This window comes from Oryzias latipes, chromosome 9 (genome assembly GCF_053564925.1).
Source record: "Oryzias latipes strain Hd-rR chromosome 9, Olatipes_Hd-rR_3.1".
NCBI classification, from domain to species: domain Eukaryota; kingdom Metazoa; phylum Chordata; class Actinopteri; order Beloniformes; family Adrianichthyidae; genus Oryzias; species Oryzias latipes.
The window spans coordinates 18,389,469-18,416,553 of NC_136245.1; the positions used below are offsets into that span (position 1 = coordinate 18,389,469).

Consider the following 27,085-nt stretch of genomic DNA (forward strand, 5'->3'; position numbering starts at 1 on the left):
TTCATTTATTAGTCAGCTGTTTTTTTCTGGTCAAAAAACCCCTCAGAGATGCCACAGGATGCCAAACACCATTACAACGAATTGTTGGATCCCTACTGCATACATTATATTTGTTGTGGTAAATTTTATATATTTACAATTGCTTTATTACATTACACCAGGCTTAGTATAAGCCAACTGAAAGGTTTTTCTTCATTGTTACTCGCTCATTAGCACATTTAAATAAGGATTTTTCTGAATGTTTTGTTTTTTGTTGTTTCGTGTAAAACACACAGCTGGTGACTCCAAGAAGCTAAACAAGTTTATATATATATATATATATATATATATATATATATAAAAAGGCTGTGTTTGGAAAGATTTTAGAAAGAAAAATGCTGTAAAGGGGGAAACGCAATGGACAATACCGCACAGGCTCTGCAAAGTATAATCATAAAATGATATTTTCTTTGGTCAATTGGTATTTCAGCTTTAATGCGGTAATGCAGCTATTGCAAACAAACGGTACCTTTCTGCTGTTTTCACTTTAATGGGGTTTGCCTTTTGGGAATGACTTACCATTGAAATGCCATAATTTTCCTTTGGGGATAAATACATTTTTAGCTGCTGGAAAAAAAGAGAAAACATGAGGCCTACCTATGTTTGACAGTTTACAAAAGCAAAAGCAGCTAAGTAAACTATCTTTTCAACACGTCAGGGGTATGGTTATATAAACCCCTTTTGTGCTTTGAACTTATCTTTATTTCTTTCAAACCAATGCTACAAACTGGACAGGTAAGAAGTTAAATGGGCAAAAGAGCTGCAGATATTTTAACAGCATATTACAACAGAAGGGGGAGAGAAAAAGTGAAGAACAAAAACAACAGATTAGAAAAGGAATGAAAAGAAGGAAGAAAATGACAGTCTGGGATCCACCACCTATCAGGGGGAGGAGGTAGATTGAAGGTGGAATCTGTACACGGAAAAAAAAGGGAATGAAGTTACAATTCTAGATGACCAGTTACCAAAGATGACAGTGAAAAATGCAGTGTGACTTGGTTTGCAAGAGCAAGAACTCCAGTTCCTATGCCTAGGGGTTTAAACCCCCCAGGTCTTGACTTTTGTCATAGTTAGAAGCAAGACTCAAGGGGATTCTCTCAGCACGTGCATGGGCAGAAAGTCTCCAAATCCGGGCGTCCTCTGCCTCTGGGATACATCTATCCCCTTCCCCTTACCCCGCCAGCTGCTGGCTAGTCCCACTTAAGAGGACGTAGCAAAACAGGGGTTATTGACTTACCTGAGTCTTTCCACGGCCAGACATAAGATCATACATACTCATATACATGAACCAACTATACAACAGATCTTATTGCTGTGATGTGGATTCAGACCCCTTTTTTGATTAACAGCGTTTGCCTTTACTCCTCTGTACCACAGGCTTAACAGAGGCTTAAGACACTCATCTGAAGGATCCTCTAGCGCTGGTCTCTAAATCATTAGTAACAGTGACCTGTTAATTGTGTTTTCTAACAGAAAGTAGATGCTGAATTCAATTTGTCAATGCCTGCGGCCTTGATGGATAATGGCTAATGCCTGCCCTGAATGGGCTGGTGTGAGGTGAAGAGGTCTATATAGTAGTTTGAATCTATAAAAAATGTAATTACTAAGAAAGAAATATTGGCTGCCTCGCACAGGGATACAGCATTGGTGGATACGGTTCTCTTTCCATTGTGCCTTGAGTCTCGTGTGAATACAACTTTATAGGGGACGTGGTAATTTAAACGATCGACTCTGTATGTTCAACACACATTATTTCATAGCCTTTCCTAAGAAACAGCAGCCTGGGTCTCTAAGTAGTAGTAAGTATTCGTAGTTGTGCCATTTAATGAGCTGAGCCAAGTTTCACTGCAAAAGGAGGAAAGAGCCCCCATTGAGGCTTCGCGCCAGTTCTCTGCAGCTCATTGTTAGAGGAGATTGTATCTTTACAGGAAATGATGAGAATACAAGACGATTGTGTGGAGTGAGTTACACTACATTTTTATTAATGTCAGCATTTCAAAGGTCCTGTTTTTTTTAATGCTGCTAAGTTATTCTAGTGCTGTAAGTTGGGTCCTAAAGCCGAGGGAAGGCACAAAAAAAAAGCGTGCAGTCCATAAGAATGCTGTGCACATCATGTTAGACTCCGGCTGGGAAACGGTAATGGAGAGAGCAAGAGGGAAAACAGGAGGTGAGGCTGAGGAGCAGATAAATGATGAGGACAGAGAGAAATTTAAGGGAGAAGGACAGGAAACCAAAGTATCTGAGGAAGAAGGAGAGAATCTTGGATGGGTGGGGGGTGGGTTTTGGTTGTAAAGGTATTCCTGGGTGAAACCATCATTACTATGAGCAATGGTAGCAGTCACTGGCTATTACCTTACCCATCCAGAGTCATAAGCAGAACATTTTTCCAGCAGGCCCGAGTGTTGGAGAGGACGGCCTCGGGAAGGTGAGTGGGCTCCTGCATGCTGAATACGTCCTCTGCTGCTTCCTTTCCTTTATTTGAAGCACTCACAGGTGGCTTCTTCATCTTCAGATGAAGGGTCTTATCAATAACCTCTGGACAAGATCAATAGGGTCCTTCAGGTATAATTCTTGTGTTTTCCAACCCCCCCGACTCCATTGTAATCTTTAGCCTAAAATGTGAAAAGTATGAGTGAAATTTGATGATTTGATGACTGTTGATCCTCGTAAATCTGCCTGATGGCTTTCGGGGATGCGAGCTGAACCGCCCATTCACCATGTGGCTGGTGTAGAATGTGACACGCAGGTGAAATAAGGACGGAATAGAAAGGTTTAAATTAGCCTTTTATGGCTTGCTGAGCTCTCCAGCTCTCTGTCAAAGGTGAGAGTGAGTGACACACCATTATGCTCACTGAATACTATCATGATGTTGGTCATTATAAGTCACTTCCCGCAGAAAAAGGTTCACAGAAGCACAGAAGGAATGAACATTGTGGAACTCAAGTACATGGCCTGTCTGCCTGATGAAACAGCCTGTATATGAATGAGTTCTCGATACAGCAATCATTGAAGTTTGCTCTCAAAGGGACATTTAGATTGTTTACTGCCTTCTTTTCAAGTTTTTTTGTCTAGCCTTCCAATAATAATTACTCTTAGCATAAATGTTAGATATTTAGCTTAAGTGTAGACTAGAACCAAGGGCATTTTGTTTAATATTAATATAACATTCCCATAGCTAAACCAGACTTGAAAAATTTCAGCCCATATCCTCATGCTGCATTTGCCCACCACGCCATGCTGAAATGGAATTGTGACTTGAAACATTATTCAGAGCTAATCCAATATTCTATTTGTAAGGTCTGAAATTGAGTTTAAAATGTCAATAACACTTCAAAAGCTGAGCCGTAAGCTGCATTTATGCCTGTGTTCGGTTAAACACAATTTTAATACAAAAAAAGGAAAGAAAAAAAGGAAAACGTGCATTGGTTGTATCACATTGCCTTATCTTTCTTTTGTGGAAATAAGCGGAGGACGTAGAGAGCAGGGTGGAGGGAAATCAATGCATTTTATCTTAATGGCATAAAAAGTGAATTCCCATATGCCATCCTCAGATGCAGAGCAAATGCACAAAGGTACTTTAAGATGCGATTCAAAAGTTGTCTGATCTGGTGATCTTCAACTTTTTTAGGCAGCACTTTTGTAAACATGGTGAGGTCAATCTAAAAGGTTCAATCATAACCCTGCAGAAGCAGGAATTTGGTATCAAGCTGCGCAGATGCAGTGACACCAGAGCAGATGTGGCGTCTTTAACCTGCTGCAATAAAAAGCGGCATGTTTTCTGTATCAAGCATGTGGGAGCCACGCGCTACAGCGAACCAAACAAAAATGCAAGATTAAAAACATGAAAGCAGTGGTGGCCCTATTTCCTTTGGATGGACAAAAACTTAAGCAAAGATTTGCAAAAGGGGCTTAATTTCTTACAGTTTGACAATTTAATTAACAAATGGCACTCTCCAAAACAATGAATATTTCTTAAATTCACTGATGCTGCATGAAATGAATTAGTATTTACATGTATCGGTTTCTGAAAACCATCCATCTTCTTCCTGTACAAGTGGTATTTTGGTACAACGGCTTGTCTGCCTTGGCTCTGCTGATCATGCTCAACAGTGTAGGGGCAAATTAAGTGGGTTAGAGATTTAATTATAACATAAAGTCCTGCGGCTAAAAACATCTTTTGCCTCGGTGCTTGGAAAATAATTTTTTGTGACTTCACAATTCAGTATTTTTTTAATGTTTGGGGCTCCTGCTGGGGGGTTAACACCCCAAAAATGTTTCAGACTGTAGAAAGGATTCCCTTCATGTTTCATTAAAAAAAAAAACAAAAAAAAAACTTTTAAAACGAATGAACCATATATTGTGTTGGAGTTTGAGTTTTTTTTTATCCTTTTCGATTAAACAGACAAAAACCTATTGTCAGATGATTTTGTGGAGATGTTTCTCCACATAACAGATGCTACATTAATGTTAAGCACTTAACGATGTAATGCCTCTGCCAAAAAAGGGCTTTTTTATGATTGCTCTGTACAGCTTGATCTGTTGGATCAGAGGAAACATCGCGTTTTTGCTTCAAAACATTTGTTTTTCTACTGGAATTTACAACAAGGGGAAAATTGTATTATACAGAGATTTGAAATGATTACTTTTAGACTAAATGATGGTCTTTAAGTAAATTACATGAGAAATAGTTAGCTTCCAAGAGTTATTATTATTCTTTGACATATATCTCAACCTTTGTGCGTTCTCCTTTCACAGTAATTTGAGCAAAAAGAATAGTACAAGTAGAGCCAAGAATAAAAAAAAAAAGAAGATAAAATATATTATTTTTCATTTGACCATTATTTTGGGAAAGACACATTTTGTCGTCCTCTGTGCAATAATTTTTTTTTTCTTTTCCACTATTTTAAATAATTATGTGGGCAAAATGAGGATCATCAACAAAATCCAAAGGTCAACACAACCAGATTTACAGGTTTTCATATTGGTTCTATTCTCAAAATGCAGTCGTAATTTTCATTTCGCTCTGATCGGATTTATGACTGTCTTACAGCAAGGTCCATGCTTCAGAGTTCCTGAAGGCTTGGGAAAGTAAAATAGAAAAAGCTCTAGGTTACTTTTTTTTTTTCTTCTTTTGACCTTCAAAAGTAATGGGCAATGTTTGAGCAATGCTTTTTCTGCAGGTGGGGTACTGGAAGTTACATCGCTGGATTTCTTCTGTTACCAGTGTCTTGTCTCCTTTTATGGCATCCAGATTCCAGCTCCCATTGTGCTTGCTGTGATTTGTTTCTGCTTAGCCAGAAGATGTGACCTTTAAGCATTTGGCTGTCTTTGCATTTTGGCCAGTGTAGCATTAGCTCCCGAGGTTTGTCTCCTCCACCTGTTGTGACAGTGACTTCTACAGCAGCAATTAAATGCGTTATTCCATTTCCATGAATTTTTTTGTGGGTAAGTTTGAACTCATTTTTACTGTTTATCAGTATTACTCAATATTTGCTTTAGATGAGAAACATGCAAGGTCAGGTTAAAGTTATTGCCATACCTAAAGGTGACAGTTTAAATCATCGCAGTGGCTGTAATGTCCCTGTTATTTTAGCATGCAGCTGCTAAAGAAGCACTTCTGTGGGTTATGGTTTCAATATTTATCCAGTCTATGGCATATGCAGTTTCTTCCCTATAACAAGCTGTGCTCACAGCCTGCAGTTTGGGAAGCAGATGTGGTCGATACAGTGGCAGATATTGAAATGGCAGCTGTGGTTAAGGGCGAGGAGCTTCACTTGATTTCAAGAGCTCCTTCAGCCTGCGCAGGCTGTGGCATCTAAACCAAAGGAGATTTAAAGCCTCGACTTGTTAGGAGTCATAATTTTTGATCTCCTGTTTAGGTTAGCATCTGTCGTCGTGTTGGGGCGATGTTTGCCTCAAAGATGCGGGGAAGATCTGAAAATTCGTTTACTCCTGAAAGTTCAAATGTTCCCTTTTTATTTTTTGGCAAATGGAAAACGGTTTTCCTTTCCATTCTCCGACTTCTGTCAGTACAACATTTGCACTACTGAAAACACTTTGTGGCTTTTTTAAAAACTGCTTTCAAAACAGAAGAAATAAAAATATTTCAGATGCACAAGTTTGTCATGGAAGAAATACATACAGGCTACAAAAAAAAAACACAAATGCATCAGGTACACATCTATTTTACCTTTAAGTGCCTGCCAGAAAACATTTTATTGGCTTTGATTCTTTGTTTTGAATATCTTTGTGGATCATGTTTAGGACTAGATGTATCTATTGATTGGATCCACTGATAGCTTGTTGTGGGAGTGGAGTCTTGCATCAACATGTTTCAGATTATCTCATTTGTAGTGGTGGGCCTCCGAGCCATGCTAACAACACTCTCACTGTGTTTCTGTTCGGATCTGAATGCAAAGCTATTACACACTGGAGGGTTTGTCTCAATCACACCGAATGGCTATGAATTTTAAGAAGTGGACTCACGGGAGGGACTCAGTCAGTTGAGTTCTAATTTGTTTTATTTATTTTTTCCAAACAACCCCGGAAACATATTGTTAGTTGGGGAGATGCATCGTTTGTGGTTTCATCTCCCTGTTGTCTCCATAAATCAAACTGTGGCAGGAACAAAAGGAAATGACCGGATCACGATCAAAGTTTCCATATAAAATAATGAATAAAAGCAAATTCAAGCACTCATCACTCAGTTTATGATAAGCAAATAATTTAAAATTGAATGACATCCTTATTTAATTTACTTGAATAACACACTTAACGAAACATTATCCCCACATGAAAGCATAAAAACAATGTAAATGCATGTTTTCAATGATTGTTTTCCTTTATTTGGAGTGACGATGGTGTGATTTCTATTACCATTAGCCTTTTTTGAATGGATGTCGTGTGAAAAGAAGGCAGAAAGAAAAAAGGTTCCAGGAATAATATTCTGAATGTTGTTTTATTTGCTGTTGTTTCAGGTGGAGACATGGAGGACTTATCTCCCTATGAACCTATAGCCCCCAACCGCCAACCTGATGAGTTTGGTTTGGCTGCTATCTCTTCAGGTACCACACCTGCATTTATGCTCTAATACTGAGTTTATTTCAAAAAGAAATGTGTGTACAGTCACCAGAAAATGACTCTGTTGGGTTAAAAGAAAAAGAATATTCCAGAAACTTGTGTTGGTCATGCTTTATTAAGCTGATCCTCTGAGTTACCTGCGACCTCATTATTTTATCCTTCTTGTGACATTTAACCAGTGTTTTGGTTCTAAGGTATATCAGGGGTTATAGTCTCAGTGCACAATCCCACATTTTTCCCAACTATTGATTTATCCGTCAGTTTGATTTCTTCTTTGCTTTACTAATTAAGTAGTCTAGTAGATCTATTGCTTGCTGTTTAATCTTCTGGTTACAGTCGTCAAGGTAACACAAATCAATGCAGCCCTTAACGCTTCTAAAGCACAGCTACGCCAGCAAACACATACGACTTGTAAATTGTATATCAGAAGTTAATGAACAAAAGAATGAGACCTGTCCAGTGCCAGAGCATAATGAAATGCAGAAATATTGACTTTATTATTTACTATTTTTTTTCTAGTTAACACCTATTTCTGAGGGGTTTCTTTTCTTGGTGGCCTAAAGCAATAAATAAACAGTTAAGATGGCACCTTTCCTTTTTCCTTGGCTAATGTGTGGTTCAGGTTGATACAAAAAAGAAACAACACATGCCTATTGCACCACCCCTTTAGATTTTAAAGAGTCACCCCAACCCTGTCTAAAATGCATGAATGAAAGAAAATTAATAGAAAAATAAAAACAAAATATGGATTGTATATTTCTGTAGGCTCCAGCAAAATATTAAAAGAAACATCCTAACTTGAATTTCCTATTACATTCAGTTGCATACATTATACATTCATACAGGCCTCTGCAGTGCATATGTTTGAGTGCTGTAGTCCAATTAACTGGAGAAAGGAGAAATACCTTTGTGTAAATAATGAGTACATTATCATTTGGGACATAAAATACAACAAAAAAACCATTACTTTTTACTGCATGCTGTCTTGTCACTCCCCAATACCTAATTGTTTTTTTTTCTCCTTCAATCTTTCCTCGTAGTATATCATTTCTGAGAACAAAGTAATTAAATGTGGAGCTCAGGAAAAGAAATTACAGGGAAACAGACAAGTAATTACACACTTTTGTTCCACACATACTTCTCTCTTCAGCTGCCAAAACACTGGAGTTATCCATATGTCCCATCAATAAACTGAACAGAGACCAATGCAAAATCCAATATGCGTCTGGTTCAATGGGATAATGGTTGGTTTTCTCCAAGAAGAAAATATCAAAGCATAATTTCTGCATTTGTTTTTGTTTTTTTGGGTTTTGTTTTTTTGGAGAAGCAAAATATAGAACAGAAACTGTGACAGAGATTAGAAAAAGATTGTAAAATATGCACTCTTACTAACATTAAAAGTTAGAATGTGATACATTGCTCCAAGTTAAATTCTAGAATACTTAAGCAGTCTTTTACATTTAAATCCATTAAAAACACAGTCTGTGACAAAAAAAAGGCAATTCATGCGCCCCACACTGTTTGTTTTAGCAAAGGTGAGGTGACCAAGGCCAGGGTCAGTTTAGCTTTTTGCTACACGATTAATTTAGCCTTCTTGGCCATGGCTTTTGTGGGACTGTGCAACTCCCTCAGCAGTATTTTAGCACCTATAAGCTGTGTTTTTACTTCTCACTGTTGCTGAAGGGCTGCAGCTGACAGAAATGCCCCAAATAAAACCCTGAGTCCATGATAGATCAAAAAGAATACACTGGAGATATAAAGTGCAATGTGTTGAGAAAGTTAGGCATTTAAACTGGCAAATAAATGGATCAACTTGGAGCACAGAGCTGGAATACTGGGCAGTAAGTTTTGCTTGCCAGGCTGAGCTGCAGGAGAATTTGAGACATCCATTTTATTTGGCTTATGAAGAAACCAGGCAGATAAAGGGTAAACAGCAGAGGGAAAAACATTGCTGATCTTGTGAGCAACAGATGGAAAACTCAAGGACACCACACCACGAGGATGTTTCTTCTTCCTGGACATACAATGGCTTGTGCAATTCTTAATAAAAAATCGTTTTTATTTTTTTTTACATTTCTAATAATTTGTGTGAACTTCCTTTTAAAAAAACATTTATTTGCACATTTTTAGGAACTCTTTTTCAGATATGTCGAAGACAAATGGTACTGCCAAGCCTGAGAAGTTTAGCGTTGTGGAAAGGTTAAGCAAACGTTGGGCACAGTTGCAACTTTAAATCTGTTTTTGCCTCACTCCCACCTTCACTTCTCCTCTACCGTTTTTCTATAAATACAAGCAATGAGATTTAAACAGCAGACTAAAGGCATCAACATCTGTCACTTTTATTGACAGATTATACATTTACCTCCTAATTGCCAGAGTTAGTTTGACCTATTTCTGCCTCCATAGATTTGTGAAAAAAAACACAACAAAACAAAAAAAAAAAAAACAGCAGTCTTGACCTCAACTCCCTTGAACGCATGTGGGATCAGCATGAGTGGGCTGTTCATGCTAGACTGACCAATGCAACCACACAACAGTGTGTGAGCAAGCTGCTGTCCAGCATGAGGAGGAGGTGCTGTTTATGGTTCTTCCACATGTCCCTGAGGCTCCTGTTTGTTTAATGACTTGTTTCTTGAGTCTTGAATGATCCAGTGCACCAAATAACACCAAACACAGACTGCTAGCAGAATAAACTGTTTGAAACTGGAAGAAAATATTTATTTTTGAGTGTTATCTTAATGCAAACTTTACTGTTTTCCCACAAAGGCACGTTTCCCACACCAAAAAATGAAAACAAATAGCTTTCAAACTAATTTATGGTCAAAAAGAAAATTACAATGACTAACCAATATATGCTTCATTCACTACGTTTATATCAACATTTATGTACACCTGTATAAAAGTCTGAAAAAACACACATTGCTATTTTACATTGAACTAATATTAGTAACAATAGTGCCAGTAATCATTGAAAGGTCAAAAAGCAAACAAAAAACAAAACAGGAAAACCTGATTTTGGTCAGAACATCTTCATGTTTTTGTACTGTGCATCGGACAAAGGTGTGAGTTTGGCCGGGGGTGCCATGCTCTCAGGCGCGACTTATATGGGATTTTTAAAAATAAATTGCAAAAACCGCTTGAGGGCGGTGCAGGTGTGTTATTTTTGTTACTGAAAGAAATGCAGAAGAAGAAGCCCTACTCAGGTTTATACTGGGCTCAGTAGAATTGTTCCAAAGTGACACAGAGGATGAGGATTTCAATGGATTTAATGATTTAAAGTGATTTAAGGAGTTTAGTTGACTTCTTAGCATATTTTTATGTTATGGTTATCTTAATAATTGTTCATATGTTGTGCTACTATACCAGATTCCTCAGATGTTTCATGAAGCTAAATAAGCATCAATGTATTATGCTAGTGAAGTGTGCATATATCTAAAATTGTTATCTATTCTGTTTTTGTTATTTGCATTTCAAGACAAAATGTCTGTTCTTGCTTCTGTATTTTGTTAAGTAAATTTCACCCAAAATTGTGAGATATATATATTTTTTCTTCTTTATAATGCATTTTTGGCCAGAGGCGAGTCACACTTTGGAGCGACTTATAGTCAGAAGTCGCATTTCTTTTCCCATCAAAAAGGGTGTTTACAGGCTGAGAACAATAGACCAAGAACCAGTCTGTGAGGGTTCTATTATGTGGGAAAATTTGACCCACTTAATGTTTGCAAAAACGCTTCAACTCATTGAAATTTGTAGGCATAAACATGGCCATGTTCCCACACAGAAGTTATTGATGTTAGTTGCTCCCAGCAGCAAGTGTGAGTATGAATGTGTCTCTCCGCTGCCCCACAACGCCCTTCAAGTTTCCTTGGGGAGGACACTGAACTCCTACATCACTCCTGATGTTCTCATTAGTGTGATTACAAAGACAGAAGCTTTCCCCAGTTTCAGCTCTGCTCTAAGATCAGGACAGGTGTGAGATTGATCCATTTCTCATTTTAGGACACCAAATGAACGCACACAACGTACAGGACACGCTGACTGTAAATGAACACAGTCTGCCATGTGCCGGGGGTGCCATGTTCCCTTAACCTAACGTTCAGCTAATGAACTTATTTGGAGCAAAGAGCATAGCAAAATCCTGCAGTCAGGCGTCCCCCCCCCCTGGAATTAAGTTAAACTCTCTGCAGTAAGTATCTCACTTCTCTGCTCTGTGTCCTCCAGCCAATTAAGTCCTGAAAAGTGCACGTACAGCTGAGGAAAAAGGAGCAGAGCACCAACCCTTCTAAGCATGCTGCTCAAGTGTTTGACATTTTCACACCATCCTCATAACAATTACCATTACTTATGCAAACACAATGGTCTTTTCTTCCATGTTTACAGTAGGGTCTTAGTTCCTCGGGGTTCTTAGTGTATGTCTCTCCATGTAGGGTGTTTGTTTGAGCCTGAGATTTTGTGTATCCTTATAAGGGCACTTATGTGGATTTATATTTCTTTGTCCGTGTGCTCTCCCATCGTGTGTTGATTTTGGTCTTATTTTACCCCATAAGTGGATCCCTTGCTTTGCAGTTTTCCCTGTGGATCAGTGATGCAATTTGTTTCAAATCCACTAAGCATTTTTAATCTAGTTTCAATTAAACAGCAGAACATCTCTATTGTGTCAGATTTTTAGCACATTAATAAAGTCTCTACTTGCATGAAAAAAGCAGATTATAATGCAAAATTCAACTAACAGAGGTAAAATCCACATCTTGTTGAGCTGCTTGAAAACATTCTAGTATGCCTGTGACATAGGAGATCTGGAGAAACAGGAAATTTCTTTTTACAGGCATTCAAAGAATCCCAAATTTTGATTAAAACTATTTTGAAGACACATTTCTGTAGTTCTAAACACATTCGTTTTTATTGCATTCGACAGAATTCCGATTTTTTTTCCTAATTATAATGTCCACTCAACCTCGGTTTCCTCCTACAGCTGTATATTATGAAATAAAACTAAGAGAAAAAAAATCATAAAGTTCTCTGGAATATTCTTTTGTGAAATGTAGACATAAATCTAACTTGACACATCTCAGTTGGAATTCACCAAACCCTTTTCCTTCTCCCTTCAGAAATCTATTGTGACACAGCGGGCATGGCCGATGATCCCTTTGACACTGAAAAGCTCGACATGCTCTTTAAAAGCATTCCATGACAATCTCTTATTCTCACCCAGGGCCAAACTCAAACTTTTTGGCACCTTTCCTAATTACTGAAAACACTCTATAGGACTGTTGTGAACTCACTGCTGCTGTCCTTCAAGTGTGCGATGATATTTGAAATGCATTATTAGGTTGGTGGAAAGCAATTACATGAAAAGAAAGGTCTCTCATTCTTAAGAAACAGAAAAAAGTACACACATTTTCATACCCTGTGATTTCACACCCCCTTTCATCCCGTCTCTTTTTGTCGTGTCTATATTTGCTCTCACTGGATAAAGTTAGCTTCACTCCGTTTGTCAAGTGCACATTTCTGCTACTTTTTCCCTTTATTCCATTCATTTTTTCCCTTCGCTGAAATTCTCATATTTTTTTTAAATCTATAGAAGAAAGCAGGTTGTTTTTTAGTTTTATTAGATTTTGTCCAGCACTTGTTGCATGCAGAGGCCTATTTAAAGTCAAACAGCCAACTGCAAAAAACAATGTAATAAAGTTGCAAAGTCATAAAGTCATAACATCTGAACACATTCTGTAAATAGAAAAATCTAATGTTAATTCAAAGTTTAAGGTCCCATATCTCATTGGTTACAATTCTGCACACTATAATTTCAGGAAACTTAGGAAAACAAGACACTTGTTAACATAACAAAAACATCATCCTATTGCATCATGCTTATGTATTACTATTCAAGATTAGTGTCTGAGGAGCAAATTGGAATCATGTTATCTTGTGCCACAACATGCAAAACATGAATTTTCTGTTTTCTGAGCATGTTGTAGTTTCCAGTAAGACCAGATTTTGTCAATTCTAGATATTTCTTCACTCAAAAGTTGTTTATTTTCATCCATCTATCCTCTGAACCTGTTCAATCCCTCCCAGGCCCATAGGGTTGCTGGAACCTATCGCATTGGATGAAGGCGGCATACACCTTGGATAGGTCTATGATAAAAATATAAATTAAAATATACATGTTCATTTTGAACATGCTTTTATTGCACTCAAATTTGCATTTCAAAAACAGAAAATGTATTTGGCCATCCCAAGAAAGATAACTATTTAGTTTACTAGTTGGGTGAGCAATTATCACCTTAGTTTTAAGGGCTATGTTTCCAATTTAAGTATAAAGTTATAGTCCTAGTGGTTATGCAGCAAAGTCGAATAGTGGATAGCATTCAGAGTCGAGCTCAAGATTTTGATTTTTGACTAAACCCCCTAGTCTCAGCTTTGATATGGAGTGCCAAACAAGCTTGGGGTGTGACATTAAAACCATCCACCATTGTCAGGATGGACATTCCTGCACTACACTGGCACACTGAAACAGTAAAAGTATGGGACCTGAGAGACAAAATCTATTATCTGAATTATTTGAACCCACGCTGCTCCACTCTGATCACATTTTGATCTATTGTAAAAGTGTTCCTTTTAATTATGATTATGCTGTTTGTAGCCAAAATCAACAAACCTGTGCAATTTTCAGGGCATAGTTTCTGCAGAACAGCAGGAGTTATTCAAAATTCACCTCTGAGTTGTGAGCGGGACTTTTCGCATGGAGTAAGCCTGCCCTCATTTGTCATCATCCCACCCTCAACCTAACATTAGTAGTGCAACAAAAACAAGCCAGATGTGAGGAAAATGAAGATGAACATAGATCCAGCCGTCTACAAGTGGATGCATTGGAGTGGAGCAAAGCTGGGATCTTGTGGCCTGCAAATTGTAGAACCTACGTCACTGATTCAGGCTTTTTCGTCTCCTCCTGATTCACAACGATTGGAATAAAGAAATACTCAGAAATACATATCAACAAAACAATAAAAAAACAATTTTCATTGGAGTTGGTCTTTAATACAGAAGAGATTACATTAATTCAGTTGGTCACATTTAATTATCATCGTTTCTCTGAAATTATATCCATTTTTTGTGTGTTTTTGAATTTTTGGAGCATGTAAAAATTTTTATGTTGTGTTTACATAAAAACAGAAATAAAGCTGTTTGATAAGAGTAACTGAAGTAAAAAAAACAACTATATCTGTCTGTATAGAAATGAAAAATTTGGTCACTTTTGTCCCTCTCCCCTTTCATTCTGCCTCTCAGCAATCATTTGGTACAAAAGGCAGCAAAACTGGCTGATGGATATTTGTGGACTATTGTGACGCCGAGAGCACCCAATTGTATTGTTGATGGGTTTGGCTTATTATTCGGAGCAAGAGTTGTGTATCTTTCCTAAATTAGGCGTAATTGAACACTCTCCAGCATGTCTATGCAAGTGGACGTTCAATCTGTTTGCCTCAGTCCTCTTCTTCCATTCATCGTTCATCATCAGTTTCTAGAATAAACTGCTCAAACTGCCTTTCCCTCTTAAAACTATCAATTTTTAAATGTCTCACATCATTAACCTTTATCCACACATTTCTGCAGGATAGGTTTGCTGAAAACCTGTTTGGTAAGACATTTGGTAAATCAATTGTAGCCACAGAAAACTATACCAAACATTTCCCCTCCAAGCGTAGACTCTTTGCTTCTCTCCTCTCATCCTCCTGTCCTTGCTATCATCCTGTTTGTGTGTAAGCATTTCAGAGCCATCAAGTGGGCTTTATGTCTTATGTTCCCCCAGGATATCTTTTTGGGTTGAACACCAAATTCAATCTCAGCTTCCCAATCAAAGGTAGTAAAAACAAGACCATTGCTGCAGCCTCAAAGGCAGCTACAGACCAGCTCGGTCAGATAAATCGCAGAAGCTCATCCTTCCTCTATTCTCTTTTCATCCCAGACCCCACCAGTGGCCCACATTAGAGCCTGCAGATGGCCAGGAGAGATTTAGAAGCTGCAATCCATCAATGTAATGTAGCCTAGCCTGAACCCCTGGACAATCGCCCTGCTAACATGGACTCTAGCTGGACTGCACTGCCCCCTTTCTGGGGCCACTCTGATCACGCCCCACTTAAACAAAACTTTGCCCCAGCTATATGACCAGAGCCAAAGTTAGCTCACACAATAAACCTTTATCACCTCTATGGGTTCTTTAGGCCCCAAAAGTAATTCAGGTGTGCATATATTTTTCTATCTTTTCTCTGCCAAACATCTGCTGCAGAGATTCCCTTAACTACTTAGAGTTCAGAGGAGATGTTCATTTCTCAAGATGATTCAGGGATGTCTAATGAAAGCGTACTTAACATTTTTTTTTAAATATTAAAACAATGAATTTTATATTTTCACTGTACTTTAAATTATTCTCGAACTTATATTACTTTTTAAACTATTTGTTTATTTACCCCCCTCCGTCCTCCCTTAATGAAGTTGGTATCTTTTGTTTGAAGAACTCTTGACATCTTTTTGATTTTTCACAGGCTTTGACTTTTCCTTTATCAGATGTAATCTAAAACCACAAAATCATTCATTTGAGTGGTTCTCTTATTTTTCACCTCTGTTTGGATTTGACATGCTCTCAGCCCTGTTTCAGAATTAATGACATGCAAGGAAGCACTTGGAAACAATACCGCACACCTTTAAAAAAAAAGATTTTCGTCCTGCTGTCTGATAGACACAGAAGGAGATTGTTTCTGTTGAATAAGAGATGAATCTCTTCAAGTGTCACCATGCAGCCACGACCTCTGAAATATCATTATCTACAGGGTAGGGAGGTTAACTTCTCTAATATAGCCTGAATACTGGACAGGGATTCCACCAGCAAACACAAACCTGCCTTGTTACCAGTAGATTTTTAGATAAATATGTCTCCCTTTTCATATCTGTTTTGCAATCATAGCTTTTCAGTGTTGCAAAACACTCAAACATTTTTTCTACCACAACCTGTCCATCACAACTATGGGACTAAATCAAAATATTTCCGTTTCTGGTTCCCCATGAAGAAAAGAACGGAACTCGGGTTCATGCTGCAATGAATGTGTCACATTGCAGAAAAATGTCTTTATAAAATAGCTTTGTGGCCATTTTAATTGCTTCAAACATATTAAGAAATTACAGAAAATGTCCTATTTGATTTATATACAACTGTAAAAAAGAAAAATCAGACATATTCATGTTGCAATTTGGAAATAAGCCAATCCTGATAGAACCAGGAGAGATTAAGTTACATTGAACACACTTTAAGAAGAAAAGAATGTGTCAATTTATGGGTATATACTGTATGAAACACATGAAGAATACATGCATACCTAAATGTGGTTGTTATAGGTTACATTTTGTATACCTTATTTCATTATTTTATTCATATTGGAATGAAAGTCTCAATCAGATTGAATCAATTATGCAAGTTCACTAAAAGAGAAAAAGCAGAACATTTAGAAAACGTCTTTTTCTTTACAAATGTTTGCTGCAACTTTAAAGTTAAAGACAGAATGCAATCAGAAATATAAAAAACACTTGTTCTAACCCATCTTAAATAGCGGACAACCCTCTTTGAAATAAATCGTCTAAATACCATTAATTTGAAAAATTATTTAAATGAGTATGTTTTTTGTCGTTGGAATTTTCATGTTTATTAGTTTACATCGTAAAGAAATGTGAATTTATTTGTAAGCTGGTGACAAGTTTATGATTTGCTTGGAAAATCTGCCCTCAAATAAGTCATAGCTTTTGTATTCTTATGTTTAGTTCCAGCTCACGTCTTTGTAGCACACTGTCAAGGCCTGTTGGAAAATTGCCACTTTATCAACGTTTACTTCAACATAAAACCCTTTTTACTAATACCTGTGTTTCCTTTAAAGTTTGTTCTTTTCTTTTGTAAACATACCAAAGCAGCATTAACCAGCTTTAATTTTTTATGCATGAAATTTCTTTCATGTTTGTTCTCATCGAAGTCAAACTGTTCTTCCTTTTCTTCCCTATTTGTATACACATTGTTAGGGATGCTCACTGTGGCCCCCAAAGGCTTCCACTGCCCAGAGACTGAGAAAAACTGCAACCCTTGCCTAGTTGCCACCAAAGCCTGCAACCTCAACGGCATTTGCAAGAGGCAGCGCTCCACATACATTACAACCTGCAGCAAGCTGGACACTAACAAGGGCGAGTCCTGCAACAGGAAGCGCTGCCACAAAGCACTACGGGCGTTCCTGGACCGCGTTCCTCCTGAGCTCAGCCATGGACTGCTCTTCTGCCCCTGTCAAACCGAGGGTTGTGCTGAAAGACGAAGACAAACAATAGTACCTGAATGCTCCTATATAGATAAGGAGAAGCCCAACTGTTTGGAGCTGCGGACGACCTGTCGCCAGGACTACCTTTGCAGGTAAACAACCAAAGAAAGCTAACATGTCTGTGTGCTTTTGCATCTTGTGTTAAAAAAATGTCAGCATTTTAAGACAAGTTACAGACAATCGGAGTGATTTGTATTACTACTACTACTATTATTCAATGGAAAATGAAAAAAAAAGAATGTCCAAGTGTTCCATTTTTATTGCAATTTCCTCCCTTCTAAGCCATCCCAAAGTTTATATTTATCTGTTGCAATGTTGCCAGCAAAGTAATTACTCTTTCAGGAAAGCCATAGCTATTAGATGCAGGATGAAGATGTGAAGCTAAGTTGAAGGGACAAAGCTCAATTAAGCTGAACAAAACATTAGTGGATCACTTTGGCTGCATGAGGCCTCTGCTGGTTCCAAGCAGCCAGGTTCACTTCACGTCTATCCAGCCGTAACATGTTCCCTCGCATTAATGCTGCCGAGAGCAGGTGAAAGACTGTGGCCCAAACAGCTGTCAGGATCTTTTTAACCCTCAGAGCCTGGTCCTGTGTTGCGCTATCGAGTGGCTTCACATCCACACAACCGAAAGAGGTATACTTTGCAGCCATTAGTCAAACAGCATAAAGATGTGAGGCATTTGAATAATTACAAGCATTTAAAAGCTCATTTCTGAGCCTAATGGAGTTCAACAATGTGTTAGACACTTGAAAGCCAACTGCTAAAAATAAAACTCATAATGTTAGACTTTAAAGAAAAGGAAGAACATTTGGACACTTTTTTCATTTTCTCATGTAACAGATGATTAAGCTCCTGAAACAATTCAGCGACAGGACTTGAGAGCATTTGTGGGCGCACTAGACTAAGTAGCTGTAAATGGATTGCATTGAACTGCACTTTCTTGCTCTTCATAAAACACTTTCAAAGTATTTATTTGAAATAAAATTCAATAAATGACATAAAAGGCAATCAATCAATAGTCTAATATATTAATATTGTAATTAACAGACAGATAGACAGTTTGGAACATACAGTATATAGATGGATGTGCAGTCCTAGCATTCTGCTTACTCCCCAAGTCTTACGGGCAAAAATTACCCACCCACCAAATCCCCAAAATAAATTCATTGAACTTTGACTCTAATGTACATTGTGCATGCTAAAAAACCAACCTGTTACTTATAAATTTAACTCAATTTAATTCATTTTCATCATATTTTTTGTCGCACAATTCAAAAGACTTTACACAGTAAAGCTGTAATAATGCTTTTATATAAAAGCAATTACTCCTGAATTAATTGTATTGACGCGGGACAAAAACCTGTAAACAAGCTTTCTCAACAGTTCACTCTTTAATACTTTTAAATAAAATGTGTGTGTGTTTAGTTATGAGTGTGTAGGTATGTGTGTTTTTGTGTGATTGTGTATCTGGGAATTAAAGAGAGTTTGTATGTGGCCTTTGAACTTTTTTCTGGTGTTTAATTGCTTTTATAATTCCTGGGTCAAAGTGACCCATAAGGCAATCTTTGTACCATAGTGGTGTACAGCCCACATGTAATCATTAACAAAAACAAAGTATCATGTTTCCTAATTAACTGGATAAGATTTATCTCCGCTTTTCCAGACACTCAAAGCGCTTACAATGTGTATCCGTTATTCCTTCACTCCTCATTCATACTTGGTGATGGTAAGCTACTGATGTAGCCACAGCTGCCCTGGGGCAGACTGACAGAGGCGTGGCTGCCGGTACGCGCCTACGGCCCCTCTGACCATCACCGGGACATTCATACGCATTCACACTGGAAGCAGGGAGGGGGAAGTGTCTTGCCCAAGGACACGACAGTTGACTGGGGGAGCACCAATCGAACCGCCAACTTTTCAATCATTGGCCGACCTGCCCAACCGCCTGAGCCGCTGTCCCCTTAACAATGGATCCCCTCTAGGAAAAGCCATAAAATTTCAATTAGAAAAAGGATAGGTTAAGGTGTTTTTTTCTACAACCACACATGGTTATGGGTCACTTTTTACCTGCAAGACAACACAAGGAGTGGAGGAAATTTTAGCATGTGTAATGATGCTGTTGTGTAGCTTGTTGTTATGTCTAATGCAGAATTTCAATGACTGTTTCAGTGGCCCACAAGTCTGAGCATTGGTGTTGAAATTGTAAGTCCTCTAGACCAACACTAAATCCAACCTCCACACTGCTAAAGTAGTGAAACTCGATCAGCTTCCCTCAAATTTATGATTGTCTCGATAATTACCTACTTGCCTGCATTGTGTTATCTCTTTTCAGTTAGAGTTGCTTTCTCTGACCTTTCCACCCGCAGCTGTCTCTTTCCCACCTCCTCATTGAGAAAGATGAAATGGAATGTTAAAGCTCATTATCTAAGGCTGTGTAATGCCCCGCCGAGGTCAACAGCTCGATGAGTGTGCGCGCGCCGCTTCAACACTTCAACACGTTCGCCAATTTTGTCAATGTGCAGCAGAACGTCAACACAGTTCAGTCTCATTGAGGCTTTCACTGGTCAGTGCTGAGCTTTTTCTCATGTTTTTTAGCTATGGGGTGAGGAATAAACAAAACCGTACTTTAACGATTAACATTTGAGCTTTTCCCTTCAGTATGTTGTGCAAACAGACATTGTAGTATTTTGAAGAACCATAGTAATACAGACTCCAGGCAAGGAGTGAGGTCTACCAGTAGACTTAAAAGATTAGCAGCTCAACTTTTGAACAATATTAATTACATGGATATTTTAAAAGTTTGCCATCCTCAGCTGACAGGATGATTGAAGATAAAAAATATGTCACTTAACTTAAGGGTTATTCAGGGAAGCTCAAATGACCTAATACCTCAGATTACATCGGCAACAGCCAATATCTCCCCTTTTTGGCAGCATTAGCAAGTGTTTACTGCCATCTGATTAGATACCTACACACTCCCCGGGGTACTGCAGTGAAAGTGGATTTCACTTTACTACCTGTGCAACCTCCTCTCACTGCTTAGCAGCAGGACTGGCACATCGCAGGGTTTTTTTCTTTTGCTCCCAAGCTAAAAGAATGGTCTCCTCCGTTTAAAATTCATACATCTATTACAATATTGGTTCCCAAATGAAGACTTGTGTAGTAAAAATTAACAAGAGACCTAAAACAGTTGGGTTTTTTTTTTCTTTGTACATTGAGTTGCATCTGCAAATAACCCAAATAACATTTATTAGGCATGAACTTTTATAACTGAAATATCAACACAATGTAAAAAAATAAGGAGGTAAATGGAAAGAGTCTGCAATAAAGAACAGGGCTAGTTTCCCTCAGGATTTCTTTATGGCTCCGTAGAAAGATATAGAACTTGCTTTAACCTGATACATTTTAAACACCAATAAAAAAGGGGGATGACAAGACAATTAAAGGACAGAGATAGTTAAATAAAAACTGGTGCATGACAGAAGGGTCAATCTGAACAGAAAAGCTGCTGCAGCAGGTTGGAGGTTATGGGTTATCTGCTCCTTATCTCTTTGAGAAATGTGTAACTTTCTAAAACAAATGCTTCATAAAAAGGGATAACTAGTCAGAATGTCCATAAAAATAAATCCTGGACTTTATTTTTTCCACTATGATTATCTGTTTATTCTATTGTAAAAGTGTTCCCAGTGTTTTTTTTAAATGTGATTATGCCATTTTTAGCCAAAATAAAAATTTAAAAAACTGTCAATTTTTAGGACATACTTTCTGCAGAGCGGCAGTAGTTTATTAGAAATTTGCTTCTCGGTTGTGGATGGGAATGTTGGTGTAGAGTAACTCCCCAGGTTTTCATCGTGAGAAAAATGCCACAAGAAGATGTTGCAAACACCAAAAACACCATTGTCATTGGAGTGGGTCTTTATAGTTTTAGACATTTAGATGGTAAGATGCAGCAGATTTTAGCATTAAAAGTTGACAGTGGTAATTGTTTCAAATATACTAGTTCTATTTTGAGCATTCTGTGAGCTGGTTTGGCTTTGATTTTACCTTCACAAACTTTTCGCAAGACTCCAGGTAGAGCCCAGAGCTTGGTTATGTAATTTGGCTTCAACTTGGGTGACATATTGCATTAAAATATCTCAATCTTTCCTCACTCTGCCAACACGATTACTGATTTACTCTAGAGATCTAGATGGACAAGGAGCAAATAGAGAATTCTTTTTTTGTTTACCAAGTTTTACATTCCATAGCTCTGCAGACAAAATGCTGAATTTATTTCTGTTTTCCTGTTTCCTTCTCTTTTTATCATGAATATTCTTTCAATGGATCCCAAGTCTATTCATTTGGGACTGCTGAGTCCAAAGAGGGACAATAGGCTATATTTGGAAGTGCTGTTTTGGGGTTGCGCATTATGTGTGTGTGTGTTTGCATGCGAGTCAGTCCACAGGCTGCATGTCCAGGAACATTTAGTTGAATTTGTCTGCACGGAGCATTGATCCCCTGCAGGATCAATTCATCTTTGATTAATATGCCGTTCTTCCGAGCTTCATTTTGTGCTCTTTGATTGAGTTTTGATGGCTTGTGTTAAAGTGGGCAGGCAATAGACAATCAAACACTGCAGATCTGGCTTGGGATATGCACTATAACAAGCCACTTTTACTTTCAGAAAACTCACAGAGTCTCTTCACTGCTCACACACAGACATATACACACACTGCTCTAAATCAACAGTCTGCTCTCCTGTATCTCACAGTTCAAGCTTCCACTGAGGGGGAACGATGTTGTGGAGAGTGACTGGCCCAAAGGACATTCCTCTATATAGCCTCCAAGATGACGCTGAAAGAAATCAGCATGCTCCTATACTTTTATCATCAATTTTTTTCTCACTTTTTCCCCCACTCACATACACTTTCACACAGACACTTTTATGCTACTTCACTTGTGAGAACCCTTAAAGTATTCCCTGGCCTCCAATTCCAACACCTCCTCGTGCTCTCACACATTGTACTGTACGGGCACTGAAATACCGGACAGTTAATGAGCAACCAAGGCTCAAGCGAGGAGACTTCCATGAAAAATTGGAAAAACTGAAAAAGAAAGGGGTGCAAACAGGAGTTACGTCTGTATGTTTATTAAAATGCTCAAGTACAAATGTAAAGAAATATTAAAACTGGACCCGACTGCAGGAATAAATCATGGAGGGGCAAAATATGTTTTTAGGGGAGCACAATTTTTCAATCGATATGTATTTTATATGTAATCCAAAACAACATAATGCAGTATAGAGTAGTTTTCATTTAGAAGTAAAGAACATCAACAGGGGCTGCGACGCACAGAAACGCTCAAAAACAGAAGCACTGAGGTCAGATTGAACAATGAGGTAAACATTAATGCTGAGGAAGTTAACTATCAGGAGCAAAACAAAGTAGTCTGACCCTTCAGACTCAATAAGCAATGCAAAGTTTCACTGCATTTTGTAAAAACAGCCGCCATTCATGGTGTTTGTGACACCTTCTTAAAACCCTGTGCTGTCACTCATTCCTAAATGTCCGAGCCACGTTTTGGTCAATTTCCAACAGAATGAGAATGGCCTTGGCTGTCGAGGCATAGTTAGGTGATTTTCTACAAAGATATTTTTAAAGTTCTACCGAAGTTGCTTCCGCAAATTTCAAAACTCAAAATGAAACATAAACAAATGCAGAAGTTCAACATTAATTGGGCACCACTTGTTTGATAAACACACCCTCAGTCACTGGTATCCTAAGACAAGGTTTGCTTTCTTGATTAAACGAATGTTATTAACCAAGTTTTTCTTTAACCTGTTTATAGCTTTTGAAATGAATAATCGTGATATCAGTCTAAGAGGTGAAAGGGGCCATAAACAGTTTTAATGGTTTATTCCAGTAAGTGATTTTAGCTATGAAAGGTTGATATAAAAACATGTACGAGTTTAAGAAAAAGATGACATGTTCATATCCAAACAGAATGTGCTTTGTTCGTAAAAAATAAAATAACTGAATGGTCCCATGAATCTTCACACCCTTTGTCATTTCCTTCCAACTGTGCTGTTTGGCACTGAACTCATTTTTTTTCCTGCCAACTCTTCCCTGTTTTGCAGAAAGCTCTTAGCTGGTTTGGACCTGACCCGGAGAAATAATAGTTTTTCATTAGCAACAAAGTGTTTTCATTATCATTCCTATATTAGAACACAAGGTAAAACAACTAGATAAACATAGTTGCCAATAAACACCCTTAAAAAAAGTCTTGTGGGTGTTTGTTCTGTATGAAGGTTGGTGTCAGGTTACGAAGACCACTGGTGTAGGCTGGGATGTTTGGAAAAGGGGGACTTAAGAAGGCTCAGGTGTATAAGTGTTCCAATGTATATACGGTAGTTTTTCAACTGCTTGTGGGTTTTTGTGTGTCTTGGTGTGTATCAAGGATGAAAACGTTTGAATTGATATTTGAGCTCCTTTTAAAGCCGTATCGTTTTTCTGTTTTTTTTTTTAAAGATGATAAACTAATAAAGGAATTATAATGGATTTTCCTCCCTTGATGAGTTGGAAAGGACATCAGATTCCTTTAGTGGTGTCATCGAAGGATAATTGACCATATTACTACTACCACTGCCATAACTTGCATTTAGACTGTGCCTGGCAGTGTTTAAGGTCCCACTCCAATCATATTTGAATCTCTTGTAGTAGCGTTCCTAGAGGTCTTTTAATTATGGTTATTTTTGGCCAAAATCCAGAAAACCTGTGTCCTTTTCTGGGACATAGTCTCTGCAGAGTGGCAGGAGTTCATTAGAAAAATAATACCTCTCCCACATATTGTCATCCATCTGCTTACACACTCTCCTGCTAGCTTACAGCCCCTCACACCCTCAGACTAAAATTATGGAGTGCCACAAAATTAGCACGCAATATTGGAGCTATGCAGCCGTACAGTTTTGAGGCAGATGCCAGCTCAGACGAGACAAACCTGCCTTAGGACAACGGATGGAATTTAGCTCCTGTGCTCTGGCATATTTATGTTGAAGCAGCTGCTGAAACATTGTTTAATATGCACTGTCCTAATTCAAATAAATGAATAAATAAATAAAAAATAGAAATAAAAACAAAGACGTACTTGGATCTAGTTGTCTGCAAGTGGTTGCATCGGAATGGAGCAGACCAGGGAGCTTGTGGCCTACCATAGTAACTTCTACGTCACACCTACAAAATTTTTCCAACAGCATTTTTTCATCTCTCGTCTGCTCCTGATTCACAATGATTTGAATTAAGACACACTCAAAAATGCAATTTTAATCTTAATTTTCTTTATACATGTCCTCCATCGTGAGAAAAATGCCACAAGAACACCATACCAAACCACCACACCAAAATACCATTTACATTTGAGTGGATTTTTAAACACTGTGTATGATGCATATATTAAACAAAACAAAAAATAAATAAAACACGATTATATGCTAAAACCAGTGCATTTTTAGTCATATCCAATTTACAATCTGTGTGAGGATTAGTTTATTTTATCTGTAACAATGTCTGCTCACATAGACATTAGAGTGGATGGTTCAGCGCCTTACCAGTCATGTATTAGGCTGTAAATCAGTGAGTTCAAGCTTAAATCTGTGAAGTAGGTTTTCCAAATTGGAAATGGTTGAGTTTGAAATTAAATGCTGTTTTCTTTTAAAATTGTTTAAAAATCTTAAAGTGATCTTAAAGCTCACTGTTCGAGATGACTAGATGTTCTTTCAGTGTTTCATTGTGATTGGGAACATTACTCCCTAGTTGGCTTAGTAACTTTATTTTTTAAAAGCCTTTATCAAGCAGAATCTTTCTTGTGAACACAGACCGTTTCCTTAAAGTCCAATATTTATTTAATTCACTTGGATCATCAATTTCCCTGCAAATGTAACTTTTAACATCTAATCTCAGAGTCATGTCATTGCCTTTAATCCCAAAACTATTGAGTCGTCTATGCTTTCAGATCACATGCTTTTTGATGCCAAGGAGGAGCTACCTGACAGCTGTACTGATCTCACTTCAATTCTGTCTATTTTTGTAGAACTTGCCATAAAAGTTCAATGTGTTTCCCTGGAACACCCTACCAGTTTGTCCAACTCTGTCTCTAGCTGCTGTAACCCCACTCCCCTATACCTCAATGAACTTTAATGCTCGTGCCATCTTTCTTTAAATTTGGCTGAAATGTTACCATTGAATCCCAGATCTCTCTTTTTTTTATCCCAAGTGTCAAGATAACTTAGCTGAGTCTTTCAGATGTTTTCCAGTGACAAGTATGAAGTTGTCAGTTTAGTTTTACAGCTGCATTTCCAGACTTTCGGAAGTGTTCTTGTGTTTGTGGTTTGCATAGAGAGCCTAAATACCGGTTCACAATCCAAGAAATGTCTTGTTTTGCATGCAGGCATGCAATAACAACATTACATCATTTCTTTCTGGCAGCCCTGACTTTGCACATCTAACAGCTTGTTCTCAGTATTAAATGCATGATTCTGAAGAAGTCTATCTAATAAAACATAAATGATCTGAAATGGACAAATGTTAAAACGTGTGCAGAATAATAATTACATATTACAGCCTTAAGTGACTGACTTGTCTGTTTATCTGCAACTTTTATTTTCTTGACAGTTTCATAGGAACTTCTGTATTTATGGATCACTGTTGTTTACCTCAGTGCTGTGGTATTTCCTAATCGTCAAGAATGATTGACAGTGAACTTTCTTAACTTACTAATGGGACATTTTTAACAATACTTTAAATTTATCAAATAGAAAAAATAATAAAAACAGGTCTCTTCCCCTACATTTTTGTTAATTTTAAAACCCTGTATTTAACTTAAAATTTGCTTTTTTTGGATAAGAAAACCAAATTCAAAAGATTGGGGGCGACTCCTTCGGGATGTGTTTTTGACACCATAAAAATGTAAAGATGATGTCAAACAAAGAAGGACAGAGTATGGGTGTAGAGATTTCTAAGTTCCCGAACTATTTTCAGAGACATGTTGGTACTCTGAGTCTGTTGGAGAAGGATGCTGAGCAAAAAGATCCAGGCTATAGTGGCCCCAAGCAAAAGGAGCAAAAATAAAATCAAAAAATTAGCCTTGTTCTTGAAGTTAACCTGAGGTTTAGAACTCGTTATGGAAATAAGAATATTGAAAAAGAACACCAAACCCAGTGATCGTTACACACATTGTCTTTTTATCTTGGGATTTTGTTTCTGCTACATGTATGAAATTTTGTAGATACCCTTTGCAACAGCCATGTTGTTTATGTCCTTCAGTGGGCGGTCACAAATATTCCAATTACTTGTCACCATACCAAAAGATAAAAGGTTCTTTCAATTTCTACTCTGTTTAATTACAACTCTGTCCTCTTTAAACAGTGTTAAGCTCTGGTTTTGCTAGCACAGCATGTGTCAGCTGATGACCTTCTTGTTTCTTACAGAATACACTTTGCTGCAGTGTTCGGCTGCAATCAGACATTTGTTTCAGGAGGGACATGGTTAACTTGCCAGCTACAAATGAAAACATTGAAATCGGGTGCAAGGAAAAATAGGAGGGAGAGTGAAAAAATAGAGAAAAAAGGGAGAGGAGATGAAAAG

At 37.8% G+C, this 27,085-nt stretch overlaps 1 protein-coding gene across 1 annotated transcript in view; it reads left to right on the forward strand.

Annotated features, from left to right (window-relative positions):
• Positions 1-27,085, forward strand: part of LOC101170596 (GDNF family receptor alpha-2) — a 50,275-nt gene that overhangs the window by 6,407 nt on the left and 16,783 nt on the right. The window contains exons 3-4 of the mRNA XM_004072656.5: positions 7,017-7,103; positions 17,179-17,557. Of these exons, the coding sequence (XP_004072704.1) occupies positions 7,017-7,103; positions 17,179-17,557 (466 nt within the window). The remainder of the gene's footprint in view (positions 1-7,016; positions 7,104-17,178; positions 17,558-27,085) is intronic.